A 21097-nucleotide genomic window follows, 5' to 3' on the forward strand; every position below is an offset into this window, starting at 1 on the left:
CAATTAGTCATATTGAAATGACTAACAGTTTTGAAAATCAGCATATAAAAGAAAGATCAAAGAAAACTATCATGTGAAATGACCACAGTCTTATTTGATTGAGATTGAAAGACTGCTTTGAAAAATTGAGATATAAGTGGCAGGTATCAATTCAGTTACTGTTTCCAGGTAAACAGTAATTTGCAAATTGAAAGAAAATAGCTTAAGAGTCCACAAGCCTGTGAAAAAGTCTCATTAATAAATAAATAAATAAAAAGAAGACTAGCATCTACACATGTAATCACACAGAATGTACTATAGATCAGTGGTATAAGGTCATCTAAAGTGACAAAACAACAATACCTTTGATATCCATAAAAGGAGCAATATATGAATGATGGCAAAAAAAATGCAAAGTAAAATTCTACTCTACTATTTTCATAATAAAGCATCTTACTGCTGTTATAATCTGGGATTGCATTTCAGCATATGGAGTAAGTATGCTGAATATTGTTGAAGGTAAAACAAATGCTGCCAATATATCCATGATTAAAGAGCAAAATCCTTCCTCTATCTGTAGACATGTTCAGAAATAGCAATTTATTTTCAAGAGCAATAATATGCATTGGGCTATTTTTCAGCTATTATTAAAAAATTAAATTTTAAGTAATTTGTTACTAGAGGGAGACATTAGGTGCCATTTCTTATTAAATTTAATATGAAATGGCACCTAATGTCTCCCTCTAGTAACAAATTACTTAAAATTTAATTTTTTAATTATGATTGAAATGGCAAATTTCATCAAAAAATAAAAAATAAAATTTAATTATTAATAATATCTCCATGCATTAAGACAATTGTTTGACATGGACAAATACTTTGTTTCAAAATCAGTCTGTACATTGCAATGGCCTGTGTAATTGCTGGATCTTACCCAGTCTAAAAGTTTTGGATAAAACTGAAACTTGTATACAGAGTGCAACAAATAAAGTATAATTAATTGAAGCAATGATTTCATGCTGGAGTCATCTTAAAGCAGAGGATGAACTTGAAAAGCTTATGAATAAGGCCCAGGAGATGTGCCTTAGTAATTAAAAGTATAGGCTTCCCAATTAAATGTTAAATGCTTTTATGTCTTCAAACATATCTAATGTTCATTGACTACATATAAACGCTTTAATGAGTTTCATTTTTATATTTTTTCTTTCACCTGACTTAGTCTCTTGTAGTTCACAAGAAATAAAATGTTTCTTTGTTAGCTTTATAGTTTTTTTTTATCTTCTCACCCACAGTATGTAGAACAATACAGATATTTTAATTCTGTCAAAAGTTTTGAATTTCTTATAAAATTATCTTCAGAATGATGTCAATTCCAAACATAATGAATAATATAATATTTTTCAAAATGGGTTGAATGTTAAAAATACATGTTTACAAAAGGCATTGCAGGATTTTTCTACCAAGCTATATATACTGATTTCTTTTAGTTTTTAATGAAAGTCTAATAATTAATATTTTTTATGTCTAGATCAGTGGTTCTTAACCTGGGATACATGCACCCTTAGGTGTGCAAGAGAGCTTTTCCAGGGGTGCAAGCGAAATTTCAAAAATTTAAAAACAAAATACGAATGAGGTGACTGTATTCTCTACAAACTGTGGTAACCAGCAACACGGCACCCCCATTTCTTTTCTTTTCTTTCTACTCTACCATTCCTCAGCACATCGCGCTTGTCATCAGTCGTCAGTACATGCAGTTAATGTAGTCACATTGTCACGTGCAGTACAGAAACTAGTATGAGACATGTTCGCATACCTTGAATAAGAACATAAATAAGGTTTGTAACAATAGCAAGATTGAGGCCGTGGTTTTAAACATGAAAATGTGTACGTCGGATGTTCAGTGCCGCTTTCCTGTAAGCCTAGAAGTTTGACAATGGCGTTTGGAATGTCGAGCATTATTCCACTGACTTTCCAAATACCATTGTCAAACTTCTAGGCTTACAGGAAAGTGACAATGAACGTCTGACGTAACATTTTTGCATTTAAAACTTTGGTCTCAACCTCGCTAATATTTACAGGTAACCCCCGTATAACACGGCACTTCTATAGCACGGATTCACTCTAACACGGTTCAAGAATTGGGTAAAACCCTCATACAACAAATAAACACATATTTTTTAAGGGAGTGCAAGAGCTTATTTTCAGATTCAAGGGAGTGCTGACCACTAAAAAGGTTAATAACCGCTGGTCTAGATCATCCTTTGCTTTATTGGGAATCATCAATAGCTGTAAAGTAATAATAGTATGAAACTTGTATACCTATCAGTAAATTTATTTTATTGATAGATAATCGTCGACTCGATGAATGGGTTGATAGAGAAAGATTTGATCTTATTTCAACATATAAAGATTTAGATGGTAAACATGGACATTCTCAAAATGATCTTGGTGATCAACCAGACAGAAAAATTACAAGAAACCAAAAACGAAAGCACGATGAAATAAATCATGTACAAAAAGTAAGTGTTAAAAATTTTTACTTTCTATGTTTGAAAATATAAGAAAAATTAGCAATCCTAATGTTTTAGTAATTATATTTATAATATTTTACTATAAAATTATAATTTATAAATTCATTTAATTTTTTATTTGCAATACATTAATTTAGTTTTGAGTGATCCTAACAATGTATTTATGTTCATGAATAAATTTTATTTCATTAATATAAGAAATATTTTTCTTCAGTATGTTAATTTGAGAGAATATTATTTATAAGAAATTTGTTTAATATCAAACAAACTAAATACAGTAAATAAACAAAGAGCAATATCATTATAACAAAATTTATGTTTCTTATATATTCTAAAAATGTGTAAAATACAAAAACAAATGTAATAGAAACTTTGTAAAAACTTTATTTTATTGCTCAATATTCAAATCTTATAAAACAAAATTTATTCATGCATGGTATTATATTTAAATGGTATATTAAATTATGATCATTTGCAAATAAAATGAATTATAATTATTTATTTTTCAGTAATTTAGTGATGAATGTATCAAATATTTATATTGCATATTTAAAGTTGGCGTAACATGATAATAGATAGTAAAATATCATATTGAATTTAAAGTTATTCAATTGTTTATTCAATGTGCATTAATCATTAAAATCAACAAATCTTGGCCTTAACATATTAGAGTAGTGGTTTTCAATCGGGGATGCTGTGGCATAGTAAGGTGCCACAACAACTTTTCAGGGGTGCTGCAAAATATAGTGCTGAGCAGCACCATAACACTTTTTACATGTATTACTAAATGTATGAAAAGTACAATAATTCTAAATTGATAAATAAATAGACAGTGTCATAAGAAAAAATTGCCAAGTTGAGGTACCATACTTGAAAAAAGGTTGAAAAAGACTGTATTAGAGTGATAAGAAAAAGCACCATTACTATATTTAAGGTTAGTAATAAATTTACTATTAACTGATCACATTTTGTTATCAGAATAAAACACACATTTAAATGGAGCAAAACAAATCTTTACTAAATTCTCTTTTTAGTTAATCATGTTGTGAAAAGATGGTTAAAGTAATCACATTGTTTCAATATTGTATTTCTAACTATAATTACCTTTATTCATTAATTTAACTATAGTATATCATATCATTTAATATATAATATTGAAAACAATATCTATTAAATTGGTTTTCCTTTTCTTTTAATTTAAAAATGGCTTATAATGATAAATCAGTTTAATGCAGATTTTTTAATACATTTGCTATAATTTTTACAAAAAAGTATTACAGTTGAAGAGATATTAAAAATAATGAATGAGGAAATATGTCCTCTGGAATGCATTTTGTAAAAGAAAGACAAATATTATTGAATATATCTTGACAGAAAATAATTTATTAAGAGATATAGTAGAAGAGAAATAATGTGGAAAAAGAAGAGGAAGTAGAAAGATGTGGCTTGATGGTCTAAATGAGAGGGAATACTTAACAATGTGCAAAATGAAGGAATGAGATGGATTAGTCTTTGGACTTGCTTTTCAAAAAAGAATAAACTTGTTATAATTTGCTCCAATATGGAGGAAAAACTTACCCAACTGTTAAATTTAACAAATTTATTCATTGGTAAATTTTGAAAATTACATCAAATTGATTAAACATAAGTTTATTGAACATTTTCATTATTAGTTTATAAATCGTTTCCTTCTCTGTGTGATGCATTAATCTAAGCTATACTGATGAATTTTTCCCCAATCTTGTATATACAAACAACAGTAATCAATAAAAATATAGCAGATGTAGAAATAAATTGTTTTTTGTAACAAGTATTTCATTAGTTATTTTGATGGCAATTCAAATTGACAGAAACAATTTTACTTTAAGGTAATTATGAATCACAGTAAGGAATTAGATGACTCAAATTAATCATCTGATCCCTTATTATCCTAGCTTATCTGATCCCTTACTTGTATATATATATATATATTAGTCACTTCTTCTCTGCTGTAAAAATAGTTCATTCAAACTAAGTATATCATTTGTTATTGTCTAAAAATTTCCTGATATAAAAAAAAAATGCTAAGCTGTTTGCTTGAAAATGAAGTTATTATGGTAATTTTGTTCACTATTTACTTGTAATATAATTTATTCTTATATAATAATATTTTAAACAATAGCATTATTCTGATTTAATTGTAAATCTCATTTAATTCTAAGATAATTATAAAAGATTTCACGATCAAAACTGAAAATTTTGAATTTTTTTATTTTTGCAATTCTTGTTTCTGTTTAATCTTTTGGTACAGTAGCTCCTCATAATATCACTGATTCGGATATATTGCACTTTTTTTGGTGCCAAAATTTTAAATGCACTCAAGTCAGTATATTCTAAATTATTAATTGCCATTGTATTTTTTTTGCAACAAACTACGGTATCTTATTCCTACCATTGTCCTTGAAACTACAACTGTAGGTGAAACAATAAGTTCAAGATCTAAATAAGCAAAACAGATGGACAGATCTTTATGTTTCCTTTTGATATTAAACGTTGTTTATTTATTGGTTTTAAGTACTGTCTCCTCATTTACAAGTTTCTGTGAATTCGAAATTTCACATCTTTATGTGAATTGTTGCAATACCCCCAATTCACATAAAGGTGTGAAATTTTGAATTCACTTTGTAATGTGTATGGAAAAGATTTCTTTATTTTTGAAAGGAAAGTTCTTCAAATTTTTGCACAGCAGTAACTTTATTTTGCTTTTTAGAGAATTTTTACTCTAATTTTATAAGTTTTGATGTTCCATTATATGTTTAATATTTATTTTTTAAATTTTCAATTATTGTATTTATAATTTTTATTGTAAAATATAAATTACATGAATTTTTAATAAACGATTTATTGTGAAATGTAGTACTATATATGATATTCTGTTTTTATATCGATTGTATTTGTATTTAAATGCTATTGTTAAAGAAACAATAATGCTAAATGGGCATTCATGGTATTGATGTTTGCATCAATATCAATTAATACAATACAACCCCGAATAAAATTCAGTATTGAAAAATCAAGTGCATCAGGCAGGGACATATAGGGCTTTCATCAGCAAGTGTTTCTGATATAAAAATAGGTTGATTTTATATCAGAAACACTTGCTGATGAACGAACAGAGGATAGAGATTCTATAGCAGGCATACATGGTCTGTAAATAAATTAATGAGACTTTTTCTGTAAATATCTGTATTCATAATTAATTTACAAATCAATGCTGTCTCCTTCAAAATAGTCTCCTTGAGAAGTGACACAGTGCCTGAGATGTTGCTTCCACTGTTCAAAGCAGTGCTGAAACACAGAAAGCGGAATGGCCTTCAACTGATATGTTACAGCCTATTTTATGTTTTCCATCATGCCAAAATGATGCCCTTTGAGCTGTTATTTCAGTCTGGGAAGAGAAAGTAGTCGCACAGACTCACATCAGGAGAATACGGGGCTGAGGGACAACAGGAATATTTTTCCTTGTCAAAAACTCTGTAATTGAAAGCGCCGTGCAACAAGGTTCATTGTCGTGATGCAGCAGCCAGGTCCCTTTGATGTTTGGCCTCACATGAGCAACACATTTTCATACTCTTTCAAGAACCTCATGGTAAAATTTGTGCTTCAAGGACTGTTTGTCCTTGAGGCACAAATTCTTTATGGACAATTCCATTGCTGTCAAAGAAGCACATGAGCATGAGTTCGATCTTCGACTTGCTCATTCTTGCTTTTTTCGGCCATGGGGAGGTTGCTGTGTGTCACTTCTCACTTTCACGTTTTGTTTCTGGATCGAACTCAAAGATCCATGTTTCATCACCTGTAATGACATTTGTGAGGAACGTTGTTCGTAACTACGTTGGCTGATTTTTTGAAATGTACAACAAAATATCACTTTGCAAAATGTGCACTCACAGTCCACTAGTTAACATGACAAGGTTTTCACTTGAACTGAAGCCCATATGGCACATTATCCTTACACCACTGGCAAGAAGAAACCCACATTGTTGCCAGATCGTTCACTATGAAACCAGTCTCGTTACTTTATTTACAGACCTCATAATCTGTTTAGTAAAAGCCCCAAACATTTAGTACTTAGTTGTATTGCGCCACCGGATATATCACTCTTTTTCTGTGTTTCTGGACAAGTGTGATACAACATCGGCTACTGTATCTCCATTGTCTGATTGGGAATTTTAGTTTTAGCTGATTAATAATTGCTTGTTTTCAAATATGTAAGTGCTTATGATATACATTATGTAGATAAAAATATTTGACTACCTAGTTCTAAATGGAAGAATAGAATTTCTCTTCAAAAATCAGTAGTCAGTCCATCTTTTGACCTCAGTGATTGCAATGATCCTTCTAAACATGCTGATAAATATATTTAGGATTACTTCTGCTTTTCCATAACAAAGTCTTTGTCATAACTCAGAACTCTCATAGAGGAAGGTCTTTCTAGATAAGATTGGATGTGATGTTCCTGTTTGGATTTGGATCCCAATCAAATACATTTGGAATGGGTTATTAGTTATTAGTTCAAATATTGAATCTGACCAACAAGATCTCTATGGCAGCTCTGACAAAAGCTTTGCTAGAGGAATTCTGGAATAGTTCTGAATAGATTTATCAGCATTTAGTGGTGAGCATGTTTAGAAGGATCATGAAATCATTAAGGCCAAAAGATAGTCTGACATTTTACTCATTTTTACAAATAATGCTACTTTTAGATTTATAAATAACCACTTTTTATAGAAACCAGAAAAGGTTTATTTTACTGAAAACATTTTTGGCTCTTTTTCAGTAAAGTAAAGGTTTTTTTTGGTTTCCATAGGAAGCAGTTATTTACAAATCTAAAAGAATTGTGGTGCCAAGTTTGGAACAGTATGGAGATTAATACTAATGTTTTATCTAAAATTAGCTGTTTGAATACTTACATCTACAGCATGCATTATTAGATCATTATCTATAACCAATAAATAAATAAATTAACAATTATAATTAATTTTTGTTTAACCTAATTAATCTATAAGAAGTTAAATTTGTTTAGTGTGAATAATGTGTTTTCTTGGTTATAATGCATGTATTTTTTGGATTTTTCTGGTCTTAAAAATTGGAGTGTACCTGTACATTGGAATCAGACACAAATTGGAATCAGTTTAATGCAGCTTTGTTTACACTCAGTAATTTGCATGTATTAGGACATCAGTATAGACATGGTACACATATTTTATTTTGGTTTTGAAACAGCTTGAGAGTCTTTTGAACTACAGCAAGCCAAGTGAACATTGTCCAGCAGTCTCCTATAAAACTGTGTTGAAGCAGAGAATTATTCATTATGGTGAAGAACATGTATACAGATATATCTGTATACATATACTGATACACAGATAATGTGATATATCAGTGTGATACTATGTGTCACACTGATATATCACATTAAATTTGGTAAATGGTAAGTGGTAAATTTCATGCTTTGTTGCATATCAGTGTGAAATATTACTGTTAAAACGTTGATTATATGATAATTTTGAGTATTATTTTATATTGGTCTGCAAATCCTATGGAGTTATAAATGAATATATTATGAAATATGGATGTGTGAAGTACTATAAACTTGAAAATAAAACGATTTTCAAAAGATGTTTTTATTAGTGTTTAAATACATTAACTTTTTTGTGGCTGATTTTACAATATAGGGTTGTGTTACATTCACAAGCAAACTTCTTTCAGCTTTTGATGTCTCAAAAATTGGGTGTTCATTAGATTTGATGGTATGCTGTAATCAAGAAACACAGTATATTGCAGTTCATTCTCTTGTGAGTGATTACATATATTGAACTTATTTACAGTGTCTTGAAGTTTATTACTCAAGTTTTTATAAACTAAATATAAATTAATTTTAAGTTTCATAGAGAAGTTGCTCTTTGTCCTTTGTTCATGGGCAATTTTATATCAGTTTATCAAGAATATGTTGACAGGATCATGTAAGAATACTGTCCAGCAAAGAAGACAAAATAAAAATCAGATTAAAACATTAGATTTATAATATGGGTACATGATATAATTTGCTAGTACAGTATATGCAAAATTTATGAAAGATGTGTATGTTTTACAAATTTTGTATTATTAATTTATAATAAATTTTAAATATTATACAAGGATGGATTTATAAATAATGTCCTTTTTATAAAATTTTGGGAAATAGAATAATGTGATCAGTTTAAAAAATTGTGAAAATAATTTATTTTTTATATAATCAACATTTACAGTGCCAGTTTTTTTCTAAATGTTCAATCCATTTTTGCATTCCATGCATATAAAAACTTTCTAGGTTTTCCTTGATCTATTTCTGTGCATAAGTTTGAATTTAAGCATCTGATGAAAAGTATTAATCTATCTATACCACCTTTAATTTTGGAAATAACCAAAAATTTTGATAGAACTAGACCCTAGACTGTGAGAAGGGTATGTGAAATAATCTATAACTTTGGATTCTTAAGCATATTCATTGTTTCCTTACTGCAGTATGGTATTACTTTATCATAATGCAAAAAAAAAAAAAATGATGTTCTTTCTGGACTTTGCAAATATATCCATTGAATGCACCCACAGTTTTACGGTACTTTGTCAAAATTGATTGTTTGTCCATTTGCATTCAATCTTCCAATACAAAAAGTCGATTGCTGTAGAATGAGAAGATGAATATGTATGAATTAGACACTCATGCAAGGTTGTTGTAAGAGGGGTTCAAGGAAATGAACTTCAATCTCTAGCTCAAACAAAAGACATAAAAATACTGTCGTTCTAAACTATAAGTTTTAAAAGTTACTTTTTTAGATTGACAAAAATTGGGAATCTTCTGGGCTTGCAAAGTTTCTATTCTAAGAATTTTTTTTTTTTATATTCTGGTTTGAATATGTATATTGATGGATCTAATGTACAATAGAGTTTTTATCAAGACAACTTACAGAAGATTTTTAATGATTAATTAGTGTAAATCTTGTTGTTCACATCTCTTTCTATAGAATCTATTTCAGCATTTCCCAAGCTGAGCTGTGGGTCACAGCTCAGCTTGGGAAATGCTGAAATAGATATTACTACTGCACTATATTACCACTACTATTAATAATTAAAATTACTCAGTATTTAATTATTAACAGTAATGGTAATATAACCTAATTTAACCCAGCAATTGTGTGCTTTTAATATAACTATCAGGCTTACAAGTAGAAGGTCATATGTGTGAATGTCTGATTTGAATGAAACTTGGTGAGCACATAGTCCTAAACACAAACAACTCCTTGTCCAAATAATAGGACCTACTTTTCAAGTGTTTCCTAAAAACAGGCCTCTGAAAATTGAATGTAGCTTATAAGTATTTGGAAGTTTCACTTCTTGTAACAGTGAAAATCAAACAGATAAGATGCTAGGCACTGGAGTTACATGATACAGGTTTGAACCTTCACAATTTTAGTTTTTTGTGTAAGAAAATTATTATTTTATTATATCATTAGCATTATTATTACTATTATTATTCCTCATGTTTAAAACTTATAAAAAGAAGAGATTTGAAAAACATGTCATTTCCTGTTTAGTAAAAACAACTCTCTGTAGAAAATATTTTCAGATATTTTCACTCATGGTTACATACTATGTCTAAAAAAGACAAGTCTGATATGAAAGTAGGGTAACATAGTCACAATGATTTTTTTTAATTGTTAACGTTATAGACAATTTTTTCATGCACTCATGTTTGTTACAGTTCAATACCACCATATCTGAAAATTAATATGAAGAAATAAAAATTTTATTTAACTACAGAGATTTCATTTCTGCTAAGCAGGAAATGACATCACATTTTTTAAATTTCTTATTTTATAAGCGTTAAATGTGAGGAATAATAATAGTAGTAGTAATAATGCTAATTATATGGCAAGATAACAGAATAATTTTATTACACAAAAAAAATTTAAATTGCAAATGTTCAAATCCACGTTGTGCAGCTCCAGTACCTAGTGTCTTATTTACTGAGTTATTGCTATTACAAGGATATTCTCAAAACCTATAAGCTAAACAATAAATTTTCAGAGGCCAGTTTTTTGGAAATGCTTGAAAAATTGGTCCTATTATTTGAACAAGGAGCTGCTTGTGTTTAGGACTACATGTTCACCAAGTTTCGTTTGAATCAGAGACCTGAATGTCTGGCCCTCTCCTTGTTAGAGATGTTTATACTCCCTTGCATTCATTAAAGATGAGTGGTTTATGAAAATTTGTCATTTTAAAAGTTAAGTAGCAGTTCTGAAAAATTTGAGAACTATTGAGGTATTTAATAGTAATCATTCATTTTACAGAATTAGTTCCACTATTTTTCTCCATTTCAATTTCTGGAAAAAATATGTTTGTTGTACCTTTTCTAAAGTGTTGTGACCAGTCTCAACAGGTGCTAATCAGTTCCTGCCAGTCTTGATTTTGTATATACAAGGTGATTCAAAAGTCACAGAAATTTTAAAAGATTACTAACTCATAAACTATTTACAGTAAGATGATGACGTTTTCACAGAAATGCTTAGAAGGAAGCAGGATTTTTTTAGGTGTAATAAAAATTTGAGTACCAAAATAGTTACATTTCTTGCCATAAATAGTGTTGTAGGAAACTGAAAGCATTTGTAATTTGTTAAAATAAGAATAAAAAATAAAAATGTTTTTAGTGTAAGCTCTAGTAACAACTACAGAAATTATGTAATTTTATCAAGCACCATCTTTGGCAAGAAATGTAACTATTTTGGTACTAAAATTTTTATTACACATAAAAAAATCCTGCTTCTTTCTAAGCATTTCTATGAAAACCACATCATCTTATTGTAAATAGTTTGTTATTAATTTTAATTTATTAATTTTTTTTAAATTTCTGTGACTGTTGAATCACCATGTATCATCTGTATATATATATATATATATATATTATATATATATATAAAGGAGAATGTTTGTTTACTATATACACCTAGGTTGTTGTTACAAAACTTGGCAATTATGTTTATAAACTGCTAACTTAGATAGTGTCAAACACTATCTAAGTTAGCACTATCCCACCTCAAAATATCTATTGGATTTCATTAAATCAATTAATTTCTATCTCTGTTCAATTTGCTTATTTACATGTAGTGCCATCTATTCGCAAAAAATTTAACAAAACCTACCTATCTATCTGGTTATCTATCTAACTTCGTTCAGGTGAAAATTTTGAATCAAAGTAATGTGATATCCATTCTGAACCTGAAGTTTCTATATAATTAATCTGGGCATACTGCCACTAAGCTTTCTACATCTGGTCTCGACTTTCACGTAGCTAACTCCTTTTTCAAGATTGAGGAAGAACAGACAGCGGACAACAGTTGGAATTTATGGGTCTACAATTTTTTCAAATTGCAGCCCAATAATTTTTCTATAAATGCAATATTTATGAGAACATACTTCCCACGTTGTTTATACAATCTGTTGCAAAAATATAAACACTTTATTATAACATAAAATAATTAATACCCAACTAGATGCTTCTTAACCTAGGCAAAAACACTTTATCTCACCAAGAATTATTTATTAACTGTAATAAACATTTTCAACCTGTTCTACAGACTATCTTCAGATTTTAAAAATCATGGAATATTGATAACTATTCTTTTTTGTATAGAACAGTTAAGAACACATTTAAAATACAAAATTCTTTGGAATATTGAGCTGTTTTAATCTAATGAATAAATTGTATATATATATATATATACAATTTAAAATAACAAAATAATAAAATACATAAAAAATGTTGGTTAAAGGTTGAAAACGTTTGTTATGCTTAATAAATAATTCTCAGTGAGATAAGGTATTTTTGCATAGGTATAACATAAAAGCAATTATTCTCAGATTTACAAGATTTTTTTTATTTAAACAAGTCATGCGAAGTCTTTCAGACATTAACATTAGCAACTCGATCACGTGCAAAGCCATCACAACCCTGTCTAACATGGATCACTTTTCAAATATTAATAGTAGAGCAGTATTAATTAGTAGTGGTTGATCATCCTCTCTTCCAGGAGGAGGTCACCTTCTACTTTTGGTCAAATTACTTCAACCCCCTTCCTCATGGTCTCTTCTTCCTATTAGACCAGCAGTATGGTGGCATTGGAATTGGAAAATCCAAAATATAAGATTACTGGGCTGCAAAAATATGATTTAAGTGGTTTTTGACAGTGCCGAGTTTTAAAAAATTTCATTCATTGTCAGATGACCATTTGACATTCAGCTGTGAATGGAACAGTTTCTTAGAGTATATTATAGTATTTGATTTATATAATTGTGAATGTTACATTCGTAGTTATATAAATCAAACATTATAATATAATAGAATAGACGGGTTAGAATCTTATAATTTTAACTTTTGCTGTTATATTTTCCCCAAGCAATGCCAGGCTCATCTATTAGTTTATTAATATTCTGTTATTGATGATTTTTTTTTTTTTTTTGAAGCAAGAGCAATGTCTCTTAACATGGCTCTTAACATTGTTTCATTTGTTTCCTCAAAGCACAAAAAGTATTTTCATATTGTGTGTCTTGAGAATCAACTCTAAAGAAGGAAGCATACACTAAGATTCTCAGAATTAAACTTTGCTATGCCTTTTGTGAAAAGTATCCCGAATTTGTTAATATAAAATAGTTTTTGTCATTATTACAGAGTTTTCACCAGTATTGTTGCAGCTAGTTTCAAATTGTTGTTCTGAAAATTATTTCTTTGTGTACATTATGATTCTGGAAAAATTTTAAAAGATAATACATTAAACTAAGATATTTTATTTGAGTTATTTTATAAAATAGTTTGTTTATTTTTTTGTAAATCAAAAATATATTGATATAAAATCATTTTAAAATATTTTATACAATTTATTATGAATTGTTTCATTTTGTGAAGTTAAATTTTGATATTTATTTGCAGACATATGCAGAGATGGATCCAACAACTGCAGCTTTAGAAAAAGAACATGAAGCTGTAAGCACATTTATTTAAGTCATTGTTTATCTATTTTATCAGGTACAAATAAAAACAAAAATTTCACATTATTTCATAGGATTTCACTTATAAAATGCCACAAAAGTTGATTCATTGATTGACATAGTTAAGTTCTTTTAAGAAAATGGAAGATTTAAGTAAGATAAATTCTTAATTATCTCTTCCATTTCTTTTAAATTTTTCTAGAATTTTACTTGAAGACATTTCTATTGCAACAAGATGAAATACTTCAAAATAATATTGTTTTTATTTTTTTCATATGCAATGCCTTTTTTTAGCACGCTCCACTATAGTAGTGAAGTGCTTATGTTAGGACTTTTGTGTGTCTGTCAGACAAGTGCTCGCACATGCTTCGTTCAATCCATTCATTGCGCATGTCCACGTGTATATGCAAAAAGGAACTGAACGTTTTCATTTACAGTCATCGTAATCTAGTAAAAACTTCCCGGTTCCTCTGGAATCTATAAATCACATCCCTTACTGTATATTCAGTAAAAAATTCTTCTGAACAACTACTTGATTCCAAGAATTTATAAAATTTATTTTAAACAAAATTAATACTTGATTCACTTTTGTGGACCATGCTATCAGATTGGCTTGACCAAGCTTGTTTTTAATAGTATTAACATGAATATGCCTAATCAATTTAAGCTCACAAGTTTTGATTTCTGTTTTTAGATGCTTAAATAATTTAATTTTTAAATTTATTTTATGCATATTTTCAATATTTACAAAAATTTTCATTACATTTCAGATAGTTTATTTGACTAATTTAGGAATATTTTCTATATCCTTTTGATGCATCATGCTAATTTTATTTTAAAATATTCTGCTGAAATTGAATGTACACCAATGAAGATAATGCATTCTTTTTTAAAAATTTTTTTCAGATCTACAAAATGCATTATGTTGTCTTCATGTTGTTTTGTTTTTAATTTCTAGGTTCAAAAGCACTGTTCTTTATTAGATGTAAAGACTTTTCCAAATTGATAATTTAGTCCAAGAGTCGAATTATCAATATAATAATAATTTGATCTTGATATATCAAATTGGGAAGCACTATGGATACTTACATTTTTATGTGTAAATTTATGAAAATAATTACTTGCTGCAAGATATTTCCAAAAATATAAGCTGACTCATTGTCTATCAATGATTTTAAAATGCCAAATAATTTAAAGTAAATAACAAACATAAGTATATAAAAATTCACCAATTTTTCTTAGTTTGCTTTACTATTAGATAAGTATTAGTATTTTAAACAGCAAATAATACTTTAAAAAGTTTATGCAATAGATGCACTATATTATTACTGCAATAGGTAGCATATAGCACTTGCCTGTGTTGAATGGAAAGCATTACCCTGTGAAAGTCTATAAGTATTTAATTTTCCACATCTAACAACTTGGTTTTTTTTTTATTTCTGAATGATACTTTCTTAATTCTAAAAGGTGCCCTCCAGTAGCTGAGTGGATAAAACTACCAAAAACTGGTAGTTAGTTATTCATGGGTTTTGGCATGGCCAACAGGCTGGCCACGTGGAATTTTCCAGGTTTTCTTCACGTTAGTAATATCTAAATAGGGTCCAGCTTCACATAAAAGTCTTCTGGGATGCATTGCCTTAGCAGATTGCTCAAACGTTGCCATAACCAAATAAACCAAAACCAAACTACAGTAGAGCATCGATTATCCGACCCCCGATTAACCAACCGCGTTCTGTCAGCAAATTCAAATGTCCGCTAGTGATGTGGCACTACAATATTTGGTTATGTCTTTGCTACTTTAATATTATTTTTGTTAAAAAATTTTTGCATGTTTTAGCTGGCAGCACTGGCTCGACCATGAAAGGGAGGCTAGTATTTAAACCAGGCCTAATACACTATACTAATAATGTATTTTTTCATACTTTTCGGTTATCTGACTTTTCAGTTATCCGACCAATCCCAGTCCCCAATTAAGTCGGATAATCGATGCTCTACTGTTATTCGATATTTTTCTATAAATGTGATAATTATGAGGACATACTTTCCACATAGTTTATATAATCTGTTGCAAAAATATATACACTTTATCATCACATAAAAACAATTTTCTTTTGCATTTTTATAAGATTTTTTAAAAATTTAAACAAGTTTTATATGAAGTCTTTCAGACATTAAGGTTAACAACTTTAATCACATGCAGGGTCATCACAATATATCCAACACATATCACTTTTCAAATAATATTAGTAGACCAGTATTAATTAGTAGTTGCTGACCATTCTCTCTTCCAGGAAGAGGTCAATGACTACTTTTGGTCGAATTACTTCAACTCCCTTCCAAGCAATCCCTTTTTCTATCAGACCAACAATATGGTGGCATTCAAATAGGAAAAGTATGTAATACAAGATATGTTTTAAGTGGTTTTCAAGGTGCCAAGTTTAAATATCTGGTTCATTTTTTTGTGAAATTTGATTCATTGGCCATTTGATATTTGGAATGGTCAGTTTCTTAGAGTTAACATTATGAAAAAATTTATCATATTTTCAATTTCTGTCTATTTGACCAATGAAACTGTGCCATTTCATACCATCCAAGTATCGCAATAAACCAGATAATGGTAAGCTGAAATAACCAAACTCTTTATATAGTTTTCATTTTAATGTTTGTTATATTATAGTATTTGATTTATATAACAAAAAGGTTATCTTACATAAAGGTTTATCATACCAAGTGACCAAACTAACACATTTTTAAAATTTTTTATTTCCTTTACTGTACACTATTTAAAGAATTTTTAAATATAATAGAAGGATTAGAAGTATGAAATAATCTAATAATCTTAATGTTTGTTGTTATGGCAACACGACTTATCTGCTAGTATTATTATATAGTAATAACATCATCATTATTAAGTTGCATAACTTCTATATATAGAAGAAAAGATCCATGGTATTAAAATTCTTCATAACTACAATATTTATTTATTTGGCCACTTAACGACAGACCAGAAAATGATGTAAAATGTTTTAACATGTTGCTGTTTACATGTTCTAAACACAGTACACAAATTATTTATAACACAACAACAAAACTATTTGTAATTTATTTTCAACACTAGTGAGTAGCACTCTGGCACTCCACAAAAGAGTAACACTCAGGTACCTGACAATTAATTAATAAAGGCACAACACTGGTTCTTTGCCAGCCACACACTCTGGTCAGCACTGCCTGGCCACACCAAAGGAAAAGCACAATTTTTCCCTCTCTAGGCAGGAAGATCTCTCCCTGCATTCCCAAGTCTATAGTTACACAACACACCTGACACGTGTGACAGAGCTGTGGACTGTACATCAACACCATGTAACATAAGCACACATGTTACAATTTTGTTAAATTGAATATCGAACTTAACATCCTCTCGCTTTGAACCTTCTAGGGTTCAACAAATTACACACACACAAAAAAAAACATTTTTTTTTTTTTTTACAAAACACAACTTCAGTTCTCTGAAGGTAAAACACAAATTTTAGATACACTTCGTTTAAATATGCCATTTTTTGTTTTTACACTCATAGCTCTTACTTTACTGTCAGATCCTGGGAAAACTTCTGTAATTCTTCCCACTAACCACTTAAAGATAGGTATACAGTAGAGCATCGATTATCCGACCCCCGATTAACTGACTTATCAGTTAACCAACCGCGTTCTAGTCGGCAAATTCAAATGTCTGCTAGTGATGTGGTGCTACAATATTTGGTTATGTCTTGGCTACTTTAATATTATTTTTGTTACATTTTTGCATGTTTTAGCTGGCAGCACTGGCTCGACCATGAAAGGGATGCTAGTATTTAAACCATGCTTAATTTTTTATTTTGTCTTTATTTTGTGGAAAATAAAGAAATAATTTTTCATGATACAATAGCGATGACTATTATTTTTAAAAAACTTTTTGTTAGACTTAACATCGTTAAAAATTCAACGCAAAGCAACGCACAACGGAGAAAAATTCAACATGGGATAGGTTAATAGCGATATACTAATATACTCTACTAATAATGTATTTTTTCATACTTTTCAGTTATCCGACCAACCCCGAGTCCCCAATTAAGTCGGATAATCGATGCTCTACTGTATTATCTTCCTTGATAATGACTAAAGTCCCTATTTTAATATTATCCTTTTCAATCATCCACTTATTCCGTTGTTGTAAATTATTTAAGTATGTATTAGTCCATTGTTTCCAAATGAATTGAGTCATTTTTGTTACACGTTGCCAATGTGAAAGTCTATTGTCTGATAGAGATTTGAGATCAATGTCTGGTATAGTGTCAATTGATCTACCTATAAGGAAATGAGCCGGTGTTAATACCTCAAGATCATCTGGATCCACTGATAAAGGGGAAATGAGGCGACTGTTTAAAATTCCCTCGATTTGATTGGTGATGGTGAGAAACTCTTCTAATGTCAAGATTGTACCACCTACAACTCTTTTTAAGTGATATTTGAAAGATTTAACTCCTGCCTCCCACAATTTACCAAAATTTGGGGCTCTTGGGGATTGAAGTTCCACTGAATGTTTTCGGATGACAAATAACAATTTTGTCATCTATTGCGAGATTATTTGACCCATTGGGGTGGATTTCTTCCTTTGTAATATTAACTAAGATGCTGCTGCAAGAAATCTGGAAGCTTAAACTATCTTGGGATGAACCTGTGCCTCCATGTATTGACCATTTACTGAAATTTACTCATTCATTTAAATAAATAGCTTAAAGCTATTGCATGGAAGTTTTCTTCTTTAAGTATAATTTCAGATACTATATTGTAGTAAACATCTTTTCTTATCATAGAAGAGTTCAACATAGAAATTGAAGTATTTTTGTTTTTCCAAATGAATTTTTGCCAGTTTTTTGCCTTTTTTAGTTGAAAAAATTTTGTTACCATTTTTTGGCATTTCATTTAATATAAATCAATGTACTGTACATATATTTAAAATCTTACATTCTAGAGGTTCACTTGTACAATTTGTAAACAGGTGAGCTTCTAAGATGTAAGATTTTAAATTCATATATATTGATTTCTATTGAATAGAATGCAAAAAAGCGACTAAATTTTTTTCAATTGAATATGTCAAAATAACTGATGAAGATTTAGTGTAGAAACTACAGACACTGCAAGAATTTGTCTATGAAAATCAAGAAGCATGACAATTACACAAAAATAACTTTTGTAGACAAAAACAGTGCACCATTAAATGTACATAAACCTGGAGATATAATGCAGTATACAAGAGACAGACACCGTGAAGCAGTCCTAGATCCAGAAGGAGCTCCAAAATAGCAGCCTAATGATCTCAACCAAGATCATGCTGCTGGCTGACTCAAAATATCTAGTTGGAGCAATGGAAGGGGAAGGGTTCATGATTGCCATACATGGCTGCCAAATCATAAACACAAGAAACTACAGGAAACACATTCTAAAAGATATGACACTTGTAAGAAATGCCACGTCATACATGAAAATATATAATGCATCACATCACATTAGGTTGAAAACTGACTACTTGCATTGACATAATCAAATAGCAACTAGCATCAAAAGCTTGCATACAAATACAAACTACTACACACCCACCAACCATATTAGAAATACACACCTTGTCAGTCATAGAAAACAACATATACAAAATATATAGTAATTATGCCATAATCCTAGACAAAAGAATTTCATTACAACAAACTAGACATAACATACAAAATACATAAAATGAAAAAATTGCTCATTTTTAAAACCACTGAAAACGGATAACCCTTTGGACAAATAAAACAAATTTGTTATGTCCTTCAAGTCCGACATTTACCTATGTAAGTTGTTTGTGTTAAGTTTTACATCTTTTAAAAGCAAATAGTTGTAAATTACAAATAGTTTCATTATTTCTAGACTGAAGAGGAATCAGCAAAAGCATATTGATCCAAAATGCATATAAATAAAAGATCTATGAATATCAGACTTGAAGGATTTAACAAATTTGTTTTATTCATTCAAAAACCCCTTTTCAGGGGTTATCAAAATAAGTGATTATATCCAGAAAATATTGCTATTTTTAGCTTCATATGAAAACAGTTAGTAAACACTCAAAACTTTCCCATGAAATAAAGTATTTGTGGAGAATGGATAAGTAAAGTACCATACTTATTATGTCAGTAGTCCTTTTTTGCACAGGCATCAATATATCAATATCACATGCACTACACAAAAGTCTAGAAACATTAGGGCTTCACAACAGCACATACATTACAATGCAGAAGACTGTCATACTACAAAAGAATTTCCTGACTATATGATGTGTATAGTATAAACACATCACAGTCAGGAAATTCTTAAACAGATAAATATATAAACAGCACATACCATATATCTCGGCAGATAAGACGATAGTTGAATCATAAAAAAAGGCCCCTAAAATCCAGGGTCATCTTATATGACAGATACAAAAAACATTAGATTGAAATTTATATAAATTAAAACTATTATTAAAAAAATGGACAAACCGTAATTATTTACTAGTAGAGAGTAGGATATGTCCACAAAATGGAATAGTCCATATGACATTTTTGTGAATAGTCAAGGTCATCACTTGAATGCCGAATCAGTGCAAATGTTTGCAACAATCGCAAGGCAGTGCTGCCGGATGCAAGAAAATAAAATTTGTTCATTTGAAAAATTACAAATAGGACGTAATTCTGTATATGCTATACAGTATTATTATTATTCAGATGATGATCACTGATCACTGATCTAAACTAAATTCATAGGCCATTGATAGTTTGGGAGTCGTCTTATAGGACAGATATATGCTAAAACTATAAAACTTTGACGAAAATTTATACTTCGTCTTATCTGCCGAGATATATGGTAAATAAAATAATAGCTATGCTTTGACCTTGGTCCAGCATATGACTACCAGTGTAAGTCAAGTAGGATACATTTTACCAATACCATAATAATAATTTTGTTCTATTTTGAATTTTGTGTAAAACTTATTCATAGATATAATATTTTCATTTAATTAGTAATTTCTTTAATTTCTTTGCATAATGATAATTTTTTCCAGATTACAAAAGTAAAATATATTGATAGAATACAGTTTGGAAAGTATGAGATTGATGCTTGGTATTTCTCACCATTTCCTGATGAATATGGAAAACAACCTAAACTATGGATATGTGAATATTGTTTAAAATACATGCGATTAGAAAAAACATACAGATATCATCAGGTAAAGTATTCAAGAAAATTATATATTTCAGCCATACCCCATTATCAGAATATATTGTGTTCTTGAAAATGATTCAAGTATCAGGAATTTGGATATTAGAAAGTTTTTTCCACTATTTCCTATGAGAAAGATTCTTAACTTATACTCATCCATCTAAATAACCCAAACCAATTTCTTTGAATGATACTAAAACATTGCAAAATCCTGTTTACCTATTAATCTATATTTTTAACATGATGTTAAACAT

The 21097-nt window shown here is 29.4% G+C and overlaps 1 protein-coding gene across 1 annotated transcript in view; it reads left to right on the plus strand.

Annotated features, from left to right (window-relative positions):
* The window catches only part of mof (males absent on the first), a 49339-nt gene that overhangs the window by 20277 nt on the left and 7965 nt on the right, over window positions 1–21097 (plus strand). The window contains exons 3-5 of the mRNA XM_067264505.1: window positions 2326–2498; window positions 13513–13566; window positions 20686–20850. Coding sequence (XP_067120606.1) covers window positions 2326–2498; window positions 13513–13566; window positions 20686–20850 — 392 coding nt within the window. The remainder of the gene's footprint in view (window positions 1–2325; window positions 2499–13512; window positions 13567–20685; window positions 20851–21097) is intronic.

Source organism: Centruroides vittatus, unplaced genomic scaffold (assembly GCF_030686945.1).
Source record: "Centruroides vittatus isolate TY-2023 unplaced genomic scaffold, ASM3068694v2 contig_19, whole genome shotgun sequence".
Taxonomy (NCBI): Eukaryota; Metazoa; Arthropoda; class Arachnida; order Scorpiones; family Buthidae; genus Centruroides; species Centruroides vittatus.